Source organism: Rhinolophus sinicus, linkage group LG09 (assembly GCF_036562045.2).
Source record: "Rhinolophus sinicus isolate RSC01 linkage group LG09, ASM3656204v1, whole genome shotgun sequence".
In the NCBI taxonomy this organism is placed as follows: Eukaryota; Metazoa; Chordata; class Mammalia; order Chiroptera; family Rhinolophidae; genus Rhinolophus; species Rhinolophus sinicus.
The window spans coordinates 54,273,260-54,286,850 of NC_133758.1; the positions used below are offsets into that span (position 1 = coordinate 54,273,260).

Consider the following 13,591-nt stretch of genomic DNA (forward strand, 5'->3'; position numbering starts at 1 on the left):
ATACCCTGTCTTATAGTAAAATAAAAAATTATATTATAGTAAAATAAATAAAAAAATAATATAAGACCCGGTATTATATTATATATTACATTATATAAGACCTGGTCTTATATTATAGTAAAATAAGACCGGGTCTTATATTAATTTTTGCTCCAGAAGACGCATTAGAGCTGATTGCTCGGCTAGGTCTTATTTTCAGGGAAACACGGTAACTTTTCTTTTGTTGTTTTCACCTAACCTATATTAATAGATTACTGAGGGGCAACTAAAAAAAAAAAATCTTAAGAAGCAAGTGACCAGCGTTATGAACCAATTTCAATTTAAATGCCAATTGTTATAAAAAATTGAGAGTAAATCCTTAAAACATCATTTGAAACAGAACTGCCCTAAGATAATGCACACAAACCAACACAGTCTATTTAATAAAAATATTTAATGCTGCCAAAAAGTATAAAAATACAGTGGGAATGGCAGTACAATACAAAGTAGTCTCTCCTAATTTATTTCTTTTACATCTTTCCACATTTCATACACGCATTAAAAAACTTAACAATACATCAAATTAGAGGATTCTGCAAAGTCTTCTGCTGGTGGTGCTCTTCATTCCCTGGATGTAAAGTTTACTTTGTAAACAGACATGTGTGAGGCAATCTACAGATTTATCAAGCCTCACTTTAGTTTCCAGAGTGGGCTTCAGGTCTTGCTTTGCACATCAATGGTTCAAAATTTATAGCTGTAGAATATTCTCAAGTCATGAATATTTAGGTGTCTGTCAATCTTGGCCTAAAACATAAAATAAGAAGTCATCTATTCAATTCATATTTACCAAACACACAGACGTACACAGATACACACAAACATAAAAGGACTAACAATGAACTAAAAAAGGCAACCAAAAAACATTCCAACATATCACATTCAACCACACTAAGTGCTTCACTGTCATCTTGGTAAAACTGCTTAAGTGCTCAATTTTCAGACAGAATTGGTGGTGTGTGGTAGACTCACGTTAAAGCACCATAACTCATATTATTTTTCAAGAATTACTAATTATGAATTTTGTAGGTCATCCTGTATACTCAAGAAATGACCTCCATGTGAGATACTGACAGACAGACAGGTTTAAAAAAATGTATCCACAACAGTTTAGCAAGATTATACGGTATATGCTAAGACTTACCAATACTTTGGCATTCAATTCAAAAGTCTAGTCCAATTTGGACCTCCACTGTATCATACTGCTAAAAATATTGTGAGCGTAATGTTTGAACATAAAGTTGGCTTATATCTTTAAATCAAGGACTGTTACCAGCATGCTTTTTGTCCTGAAGGATAATACTAATGATTATAGCAACACAGAATGGAAGTGACACAATTTAGTTACTATCAATATAAAAGAAAACACAGACATAGGTAATTGACAGATTTATTGTATTTTAATGCCAAAAGTAAAGATAAATGAGAGTTTAAACAAGCGATAGACAAATGAAATAACTATTTTAAGGGCAGTTGAGTTTCTGATGTTATTTTCACAATATTTGCAAATAGCCGAACGTTTGAGGAGGTAAATGGTATTTCCATTCTTCCCCCAACTTCCCTCACTATGACAAAATAACCCCATAATCTAAATACTCGCCATTATTGTATCTCCACATATATAAACAGGAAATATAAATCATATCCATATATTTAGCCAAAACATTTAGTCAAAAATCCCCAAATACTATGAATTGAGCTTTTTCCTGAATACTGGCTCCTTACTGAAGTAAAGAATAACAGTACCAAGCACCTGAGTGTTCTGAATACCCTTTTCTCTGATTTTCCAGCTCTGATAGAGACATGTCAAATAATCAAGAAATTGTTCTCATTAGATGTCTGTGGGCTGCTTAATGCAGGATCTATAAAACCCTGAACCCAAGTGGCTGAAGGAAAGGTTATTAATGATTCTGACTACTGTAAAATACATATTTATTTCCCACGCATACAGAAAACTATTCATTAAAAGAAACCTAATCCAACCAATCAAAGTAAACAAAATAATAGTTTGGAGAACATTCTGATGTTCTGGTCCAGTGGTAGGTAGTGCAAACCGTGTCACTAAATTTTTTAGACGGAAAAATCTTTGTTTCACTTAAGAAATAGAGGGTTATTTTAATTTTTAACAGGTAAAAGTAGTTGTCTAATGTTTTCCAATTTAAATATTTGGTTTAAATACTGCATAAAAACAGAATCAGTGTGACATACTGGAAAATGTATGAGGTCTGAAGTTTTGGAATTCTACAGACTGGAGTTTGAATCTCAGCTCTGTCATGTATTAGCTGTGCAATTTTGGGCAAGTTACTTATCCTTTGACACAGTTTTCTTATTCTGAAAATTAGGATAGCACGATGTATCTAGAAAAGGTGTTACCGGGTTAAATTTAGGTTACGTATTTAAACTAACTGGCAGACCTGTTCATTACAATGTTGCCTTCCCTAGCACGGTGTTAAAGACACATTTACCAAGGATGAAAGGCCACTTACAACAACTAAAATTTCCATGTGTTAATTTCCAACTAACATTTGACAGGTTTTTAAAGATTCACTTATTTTTTTCTTTGTATTATTCTGGGAAATAAGAAAATAAGATGAAATCATTGGTAGTCTTAACTATTTTAAAAGACTGTTTATTTGCAAGACTGAAAAGACAAATGGGTTTCATTTTAGGAAAAAAATATGTTCACCTCAATCATTTTTTGCCATTTTATTTAACAAGGCAAAAGTAAAATGGGTTCGAACAAATCAAGTGGAATTTGCCCTGCTAGGCACTTTCTTTGGAGAAGTGGCCCTCACACACTGCCAAGAATCCTAATGCTGGGATGGGTAAGAGGTGTGGCTTTTACAGGCAGAGAAAAACATTCCTAAGCTGGCTCCACACCTGACTTAACAAGAAGTCAAAAGTGCACCCAAAATACTTTTTGCCACCAGATATTCACACTAATATTTTATTGAAAAATAACAAAAACTTCTCTAAGGTGAGCAAAGCATTGCCTTATAAACAAAATTAACTTACCTAGTTTCCCTCTCCTGAATTTACCAAACTCAAAATAACTTTTGTTTAGAGTAAACTGATATATTGCATGAGTCTAAAACATCTACGCCAAATTAGAATAAAGAACTGATGTTCTTCTTTAAGAAATGGTCTCTCTAAAGAAAAAAAAAAAAAATCCTATACAATTCTCCTTACAGCCTACCGAAAACATACTAGGTACTAGAAAACCAGACAGTTGTCGACTCTATAAGTAATACCCTCACTAAATCCTATAATTTCCATATTCCACTCTAAATTATATAACCAAAATATAAAGAATTCAAAAGATTGAACTTTCCATCCTCCCAATGGACTGCACAGTGATTGTCAGAGCTTTTTAAAATTGTTTTTATTGTCAGGTTGTTACTAATAAAGACAAAGCCTCTCAAACCAAGCAGTGGCTTCTTGTCTGATTCACTGCTTATACCTGGCAATACTCTGTGATGGAGTAAATGGCATACAACAAGAGAAAAGGATCGGCAGTGACAGTGAGGAAAAATTCTCCCCAATGAAGTTCCCAGAATCCAGTAGCAAAAGGAGATAACCGTTTCTCTGCAGAGTGCTGAGAGAAAAACATTTGTGTAGAATTGCTCAATGCTGTTCTTGGAGCACTCTGAATGTGGTGAATATGGAGAAAATTCCTACTGCTAAGGCAAAACTGAGATAGCCAAATTCATACCATTTTCCTAGAAAATGGTTTTTTCTTTAGAACACTGCCTATCAAAGTGGGTAGCATAAAATGTTCAGATCTTAGAAGCTTAAATTGTTCAATTCCCAAGTGATGAATAATGAAATGACTACATTATGGCTGGGTACATGGAATATAGCCAGTAAGTGGATAGCAGTATCTGCACTGAGGATTCCTGGGTAGAAGAGGCAGTACGGAGCTTACACAACCTGAGTTTCTTCCCACCAAGGCATGTTATTACTTATACATATTCAATGGAAGAGATGGTTGCAATTTCTAACATATCCACTGTTGTAGGAGCAGTTGGTGTTGTCCCATAAACAGTGCTTTGAAGATAGGTATAAGAAAAATTGAATCAAATCCAAACACATGAACTAGAGAAAAAGATGAAAGAAACAGGTCGCTTCCGGAATAAATCATCCAAAGAATGACCAACCAAGACCTCTATTTTAAGACAGGAGAATGTAATTTTATTATGTGGAAAATTACTATGTTTCTAATTTTCAAAATTTTATAAGATTTTGTGCCCCTATCATCTAAGTAAGTCAAAGCCAAACAAGGGTATCTTAAAGTAAGAGACTTAATTAACTGTTAATGTAGAAACGAGAACACAGAACAGACATTTCTGGTATATACTTAGTTCCAGATTGGGATCGCTGCTCCAAGTTCTGACCTCAGCCACCCTTCAAACTCTGCTATACCATGCAGCACATTAGGAGATCCACATTCTCTACCCCACTGACAAACCCACATGGACCCGCTGGGGGGTGGGGTGGGCAATCAATGTTGACAGAAGGAGTGACTCCTAGACTCTTCCTGAACACAGGAAGAAATGGATGATATACATAATGGCATTAGACTTATAATAGACTACATTAAAAAAAATCTCTGTAATATTTGTATCTAAAAGTAAAAATCAATGACAACTAGATTTAAAAATCTGTACAATAACCAGGCAGGCACTTTGGAGAAAGACGTACTCATTAAAATAGAGTGTATAATGGTTAATAAAAATATTTCTAATATAATCAGGTTCTGGCCTGTGTGTATTCTATATAGAATCTAATCAGAGATATTTTTCTAAGAGGGATATGACTTCCAGAAGGTAAGTCTTTCTTTGAGACTTTTCAATGATAGCACCATAAATGAACGTGGAAATGTCAAGTCTCAGGCTGATTATGGCTTAATAATAACAATACTTACATACCTCAAACTTGTGAGGCTTAGAAAGGATAATATATAGAAAGTGCTCGGCACAGTGCCTGGCACACAGTAAACAATCAATAAATGGCAGCAACCATCACTATGAATTGCTGCTGAAAGCAAAGAAGGAATTGGTACTAAAACTGGAGGACTGCTCCATGTCATAAACTACTTTTTAAACCAATATGTAGTTTTTGAATCACACCATTAATTCTAGTTTATTTAAAACAAAGGGACAAGCACAAAAAATTAAGAGTTAAAACTCTTTCATCTGACATACCTGTTAAGCAGATCTATTTTTTTTTTTTTAATAAACAAGTTTTTTTTTTTTTAAATTTCATTTCTCTTTCCTTGGTAAAAAATATTCATACATACAGAAATGGACAAAAAAGATAAAAAAGGAAAAGGACAGAGCAAATATATAAAATATCCTCTGAACGGGGTGGCCGGGTGGCTCAGTTGGTTAGAGCACAAGCTCTGAACAATAGGGTTGCCGGTTCAATTCACACATGGGCCAGTGAGCTGCACCCTCCACAACTAAATTGAAGACAACAAGCTGCTGCTGAGCTTCTGGAGGGGCGGCTATCCTGTTAGACAGCGAGTCTTTAACAAGGTTGCTGGTTCAATTCCTGCATGGGATGGTGAGCTGTGTCCCCTGTAACTGAAGATTGAAAACGGCGACTGAACTTGGAGCTGAGCTGCACCCTCCACAACCAGATTGAAGGACAACGACTTGGAGCTGATAGGCCTGGAGAAACACTGTTCCCTAATGTTCCCCAATAAAATTTACATATATAAAAAATCCTCTGAACATCAAAAATTGTCTTTATATTGTTCTAAAGTTCCCTATGCACTTGTATATTACATTTTTTAACCCTTTAAGAATTCAGGCAAACAGTCTTATTTTAATTTTTACATATGGATAAACTAAATATGGAGAATTATATTTTTACATATATGTGCAAGTATAAATAAAAATCAGTAGTAGGACAGCATAAAATACTCGGCTAAACTTGGAAATGTGTGTAACCAGCTTGTGTAGCCAGAGAAGATGGCGTTAAATCCAAGGTTGCTGTCAGTTTAGTGCAGGGATAGATATAAAAACACATGAACTAGATATCAATGTAAATATCCTTTTGTTAATGTCAATAATAAAGCCTCTGGCTTTTAAAAAAACCTTTTTTTTCTTCCTTAACCTATTAAAAAATATTACCTCAGTAAAGTCAAACTACACAACTGACTTTAAAATTTGTTATAATTAGAAAATATTATGAAGACCTAAGGATACACAAGTTTTGTAAAGATGTAGAACCCATCAAGAATTGCTAACTTTTTCCTCTGGCTGTTACCTAAGCAGGCAGGAGCCAGTTCTGGTTCCTCTCTGTGACTAGAACACCTCATTTAATAAAGGATCAGGATGATGATAATAGGCACCACAGCACGTTGCCGTATCTTTTCAATAATTAGTACATGGCACCCACCAAAAATATTATTACTGGTAAAAACTTAACATACTATCCTCAAGGATCTGCTTGGAAGAGGTAAGATGACTAACCATTGCAGAAGTTCATCAACAAATGTTTACTACACTATGATTAAAAATGTTACAACAAATACCACCCAGAAGGACAGAAGGCAGACAAAAAGCAAAGCTGCAAGAGTGAATCCAGGGAAGCACACCCACCACGCGGAGGGGCGATGTGCTTCATTATCAGCATCGTTTCTCTAAGAAGTCTTTACCTTTTTGTTTAAAGCAAGGCTATCTTCAATTAGAAATTTAATAGCGTCTATCCATATTTGACTTGCAGAATAATATCCTGTATTTTAGCAAATGCAAACCCAGGCAAATTGGAAAGAAAGATTTTAAACCAATAGTGACCTTACACATAAAGGTCTTGGCGCCCGAACACAGGTGTAATGCAGACAGACATAAGAAAATGTCCCTCTTACCTCCTCTCCATTTAAACGTTACAGGACACAATAATACTGAATTAGGACACAGGCACAAGTTTATTTAATATGTAGTACCACCTACATCCTCTTTCATACTTGCAGCATAATTTAACACATTCAAGGACACTCAAGTCAATTAAAAACATCTATACCAATGGTTTTCAAACTGTTTTTTAAATTACAACTGACCTGCTAAATAATTAAACCTCATGCAGAAATCTTATGCAGTCTATAAAATAAATGAAGGCGAGGTGGTCTGGTTCAAAGCCCAAGTCGATAGCTTGGAGTCCTCCCTAACACCTCTTGGTGATCCCTTAGGAACCCAACGAGCATAGTTTGAAAACCACTGAAATAATGTGATTTCATTATTTCAGCAATTAAATTTATGACAACTATTAAGTTAAACAAGCTAAGCACTTATTGGAATGTTGGGATCTGAAGAAAGCTAGCATTCAAACGAGCAGTTAAATTAATTAAATAATATACTTTTAAAATACCCATTAAGAAGTTAAAGGGACAATATGAGGCTTGTACATCATCATACTATTTATTGATGTAGAAAGAACTTGAAAAAAATTTTACTTCAAAACTTCAGTCTAGTAAACTGAAATCATGGATAGTAAAATGCTGCTCCTTATTTTTATTTCCTAAATCATGATTTACCCCAATTATAAATTAGAGTAGTTATATTCAATTTTCATGAAAAATAAACAGTATTAATAATGGGCTTTACAGAAACCAATTGTTTACAAAGTCTTGACCAACTGTTACCTGACTATGCCAGTAAGTAGATTTTCTTTCAAAGATATTTTTAGGGAAAATTTTTGTTTCTTTTTCTTTTTAAAATTGGGAAAACTGTAAAACATAAAACAAATGCAAATATGTAGTAGAAAATGCTTATTCAGAGTTCTAACTGCTCTTATCAAACTTCTCCTTATGAAAATGTATCCAGTACAAATAAATCAACATACAATTTATTTTTTATGGTAACAGATTTTTCAAATTGAGCTTTTTAAAAAAGTACATTTAACTACAAAAGATTAAATAGATACTTATAAAATATATTTACCTTGAAACGGTTAAGAATATAAAATGTTGATGCCCACGTCAATAGTACATTATACATTACACGCATTATTTAAAGGTCATTTTCTTTCCAGTAATAATGTAGATAAAACCAGATATTTATTGCTTATATCAAGTGCAGGTTAAAATCCAGATAGCCTCAAAAACAAATCCTTGTGACAAAGGATTTCTCAATCTGATCGGGTGAAATATTACGTTTAACATGTATGAATACAGTTCCAAAATGTACCAGTTTTTAACAGGTATTAAAGTCTTTATTTTAGATAGCCGTTTACAGTTTGGGGGCAGTGCCCTGAGATGTAGGGCTGAGGACTGAATATATCATTTACCTGGTTGGTGTCTATTCTACCGCTCCATTTTTGGGTTATGAGGAGTTTGCTAATAGACAAACCCTTGATATTAACGCAACACTGTCAGCTACTAGTGCAGCAGCTTGCTGGGCAAAATTGTTTATTTATAGGACATTTTGCTGAAAAAACAGTGTCCAGCCAACAAAAGCACCAATCAAAATGACTGACACAAACCCCATCTTAGTGAGAATAGGTTGCCAATATAACCACCTTTTCCTTTTTCGTTCAGTCTCATTTAGCCTCTGTTTCATCTGCTGCACCTTCTGAGCCGTGTTAGCTTTTCTGTCTTCTCGAATTCGTTTCCGTAGAACACTATGAATAAAAACAAATAAAAGGAAGTGCTTGGCAGGACTTAATTACTCTAATATAGAGGATGGACGTGAGCTCAAATATCTAACCCCCCATACATTTTTCAACTCATTCAAATATTGCAAAAAAAGAAGGAAAAAAGCCTCAATATTCTAAATGGCTTGGAGATGTATTCTGATAATTCAGTGACAATTTCTGATAATAGTTTTATATTAATAAACACTTTTAGTAGGACCTGAAAATAAGCATGGTGGTTTCTTTTTTTTTTAATTAAAATTTATTGGGGTTACAATGGTTAGTAAAATTACATAGGTTTCAAGTGTATAATTCTGTAATACATCATCTATATATCACATTGTTTACCACCCCGAGTCAGTTCTCCTTCCATCACCATGTATTTGACCCCATTTTCCCTCATCTACCACCCTCTCCCCCGTACCCTCTGGTAATGACTAAACTGTTGCCTGTGTCTATGAGATTTTGTTTCTTTGTCTTGTTCCTTTGTTGCTTTCAGTTTTATATCCCACATTATCAGTGAAATCACATGGCTCTTGACTTTTTCTATCTGACTTACTTCGCTTAGCATAATAATCTCAAGATCCATCCATGTTGTCGCAAATGGCACTATTTCATCTTTTCTTATGGCTGAATAGTATTCCATAGGCTATGGGTATTACAAAGGTGATGTAAATATATTCCAGATAGCAGGATCCTTCATACTTTGCTCAAGTATACAACTGGAGCAATTTAAAACACGCTGCTTCACATTTACTTTTATCCAGTCTTTAAATATCCAGTTTTTGAAAAAACAATTAAGATATAAACTCAAGTTGTCTTTGAGTTGTGCATTATTAGTAGGACATTAAGAGTAAACCAAGCAGGAGTGGAGCACTGGAAGGCAATGATTTAGTGCTCTTGAAACAAATGAATCATGAATATATTTGAGAGATCCTTTTTCATTCCTATTGTCTTTTTTGAAATGTGAACTGGTGACTGTCTGTTTTCTTTCTTTGTTAACCAGCCAGCAATAGTGGGAAGACAAGCGAGTCCCCTAGCATCTGATCCTGTTGTGTTTACATTTGATTTTTGACAAAGGCCCCTAATAAAAGCTATTAACTTAATATTTCTATAAGATATTCTGTTTTGCTCTGTTTTTCTATATATATATTTCTAACTCCCCTTTTCCTATTCAAAATAGAATTTTTGTTTCCTTAAATCCCAAAATACATGGTCCTAGGACTACATAAGAAAGAATGGCTAATGGCAACATGTAAGTTACTACTGCCAGTATTACAGCAAAAACCTAACCAGTTTCCCTGCCTCCAAATTAAACATCACCACAGTAATTTCCCTAAAGCATAGCTCTGATCACACAGCTTGATCAAATATCTTGAGTACCTTTTCAGTGTCTTCTACTGCATTAAGAGCCAACTTTTTTCTTAGCCAAAATATTTAATCTGAATTTAATAATAGAGAAACAGAATAATCCATATTGTGGGGCATTCGAAACGGTAACAAATTTAGAAGCTGCAAGAATGCCACTGTCAAGCCAGGAAAAAAAAAGTGGCAAACAGTTCCAGATTAAAGTAGACTAAAGAATCATGTTACCAAATAACATGGTCCTCAATCAGATCTTTTTTTTTTTTTTTCTCAATCAGATCTTGAATTATTTTTTTAAATGGCGATAGAGATTGGAGTCATGAAAATGTTCCAAAGTTAGATTATGGCGATGGTTACACAACTCTCTAAATATACTAGATCCATAGAATTGTGTACACTTCAAATGAATGAAATTTATGGTATGCAAATTATATCTCAATAAAGTTATGTGGATTTTTGACAGCTAGAGAAATTTGAATATAGACTATATGTTATTTTATCAACGTTAAATTTCTTTGGACTTTTGGAACTTTCTTTGGACATTGTTGGTGGGAATGTAAAAGGATGTAGCTGCTGTGGAAAACTATTTGGCAGTTCCTAAAATTTTAAGCATAGAGTTACCATATGACCCAGTAATTGCCCTCCTAGGTATATACCCAGGAGAGCTGAAAATATATGTCCACGCAAAAACTTTCTAATATTTTTCTGCTGTGTACAACTCTGTTCTTGTCCAAACGGTTTTTGCTTTTATCTGAATCTGTTACCCTCTAAACTAGAAACGTTTTCTTCTCCTGGTCCTCTCATTTCAATTCTATTCTTCAACTCTCCCTCTTCTCTTAGAACCCTTCTATTCTTTATCTTATGGTAATTAACTAATAGTAAATAATTTGTTAATTTGGGTTCTTGTTTTATAATATATTAGCAACTTGGAGACTTTATTTTGCTTATCTCTGTATGCCCTGTAGTGATTTCTAATGTCTTTTCCACTTTTATTTATTATAAACACAGGTATCTTTGGTTGTCTGTCAACCTGAACATCTGCTATAATGACTTGCAAAAATTGTTACCCAGAATTCACTCTCTGAATTGAAAATTCACTATAACAAATATGTGAGTACCTGTCAGTGAAAAAATTTAACTTGTATTCAAGTGTAGGCAAAACATACATAAAATATGTAAAAATACAGAGCTCTGACCCAAGGGGATAGCCTTTCATAGGTCCCTATATTTACTTCTGCCAGGAACCTGGGGCCATCAACAACCAGGTTTCAATTTTGATGGAATCTCTAACATTGCAGCGTAGAAAACAATTGTCATTTACCATATAAACCTAATGAGTTCACTGAGTGTTACATGATTATATAATTATACTTTAAATACTTTGTTCTCTAGGTGTTTAAGAGGATTTTTATGATTTGGGGAGAATTGGTTATGGTTTTGATTGGGCTGAGAACACACAAATTTTCCCATTTGAAATAACAAAACAAAGCCTCCGGCTTTCCAAAAATGTACTATACATATGTTTTCAGGAATGGAATGAATACAAGTACCAAGGGATGCCATTACTTAGTTTAAGAATGCAATTCCAGAGAAGTAAGGACTATTCTCAATTTATGATTCAATAACATTTTTTTAAAGTAGGCCTAAGGAAATTGGGTCTATGTAATACAATATGCCAAGTGGGACCTGGCCAGGTTTTCCTATATGTTTATACAATGTAGGCCATAAACTGGCAGGGAATGCCTCCTGTGGATCCCTGCCTATGAAAGAACATGTGAAATTCTTCATGGTGGAGTGGCACACACAGCAGGCTCCTGCCGATACATGTCTCAACAGGTGTCATTTACACTATGCAAATTCACTGGGGAAGGATCCAAATAATCTTTCACTTATCCAAACTGTTCACCACTCTCAGTCATCTGGGTTTATGGGTTGTACTATAATTGAGAACACTGGCTTTCAAACCTTGATGGCAACCTACAGCAAGAAATATCTTACCATCTCAACAGAGTAATCCCACACAAACACACTTTTAAATATGTACACTATCTATATAATTTACATAACATGTACATATATAAAAATGTTAAAATACTTAGTTACTATTTGTGTGCTCTGACCTATTTTATTTTGTAATTTAATTCTGATTTCTATTTTATGTATTCTATTATTTTAAAAATGTTTTTTATAACTAAGTAGATTTCATGACTATGGGAATGTGATCTTTAATATAAAAAAACACTGATTTGGAGGATATTTAATAATGAAAATGAAGAAAGTATTGTGTTTCATTCCTTTGAAACTGAAATCCTTTCAATAAAATTTTGATTTATCTTATTAGCATCTCTAATGCAAAGCTGTAGATCAGTATTAAAATTTACTAGGACTGAACAACAAAAATTTTCAGGGTAATCTTTATTTTATGCTTCTTCACTTTTCTATAACCTTGCTCCCTCAATTAGTCCCCTCCGCTCACAATCCTTACTTTCCCATGAGGACCCTCCGTTTGCTTTCAAACAGGCTCTGGCTACGGCTATCCCGAAGGAAGAACACAACATATGCATACACTGCCCCCTCACCTCTGAAAACCACCTTCTGCAGTCACTCTATAACTCCTGAGTGGTTTTATTGATCTACTCTGTACTGTCAAACTTGGGTGAGTGATTTACCTTGCTGCAACTGTTAATATGGTTGGCCTGTGTCCTTAAAGATTAAAACTCAACACCACTGAAATGCTATGGGCACCAATTCTATCTATCATCAAGCCTGTTTTCTATTAAATTCTCCAAGTAATACGAGTCAAAACTACAACACCAGGAACCTGAGAATCTTATTACTAAAAGAGATAAGGTAATTTAAAACAATACTATATCTTGATATAAATATTTAAGGTGAAAGAAGGGAAAAATAAACAACTTTATGCTTTAACTTGTAGTCTAAAACCTCAAAAGCCATAAATAAGGAACAGCACTGCTAAGTCATAATAAACTCTTCAATATAATATATAATAACACATATGCTATGTATTGCAATGTTACCTTTTATAAAATTCAGGTAATTTTTATATTGGGGAAATATGAAAGTGAAGCCATATATATAGGAGACCTTAATGATTTTCACAGCACATCTCAAGATCTCAATATAAAAGATGTAATTACAACATAAGATTTCCCCCCAATAAAAAGCGTATTTGACAAAAAGAAAAAGGTCATTCAGATACAAGAGAGGCAGTAAAAGAGCTCATTTACTTTACTAAGTGACTCACACCTCAGAATATGTGAGATAATTAGTCTCAGAAATGTAACTTTTTAAATTTAAAAACTTTAATAGTTTACACATTTCTGTAACTCAAAAGGTACAGAAATGCATTTCATATGATTTTTTTCGGGAAAAAAAGGTTTTCCTCTTCCAGTAATGCAATAAAGTTTTAATATTCAATAAACATTTCATAGTTTTATTAAAGGCATATTACAAATACATTATAACTATACTATGAACACTACATAATTCTACAAACAGCAGGTATTCATACCATTTATTTTCGGTACCATAC

General features: G+C 33.9%; 1 protein-coding gene across 3 annotated transcripts in view; it reads right to left on the reverse strand.

The window, feature by feature from the left end:
* Positions 1-414: 414 nt before the first annotated feature.
* The window catches only part of PTPN2 (protein tyrosine phosphatase non-receptor type 2), a 90,747-nt gene continuing 77,570 nt past the window's right edge, over positions 415-13,591 (reverse strand). For 2 of the 3 annotated variants that reach the window (XM_019711365.2, XM_074340405.1), the window contains one exon: positions 8,306-8,661. In XM_019711365.2, the coding sequence (XP_019566924.1) occupies positions 8,454-8,661 (208 nt within the window). In that variant the 3' untranslated portion in view covers positions 8,306-8,453. Of the gene's footprint in view, positions 784-8,305; positions 8,662-13,591 lie in introns of those variants that run through there. The other variant, XM_019711366.2, reaches the window with a different exon arrangement.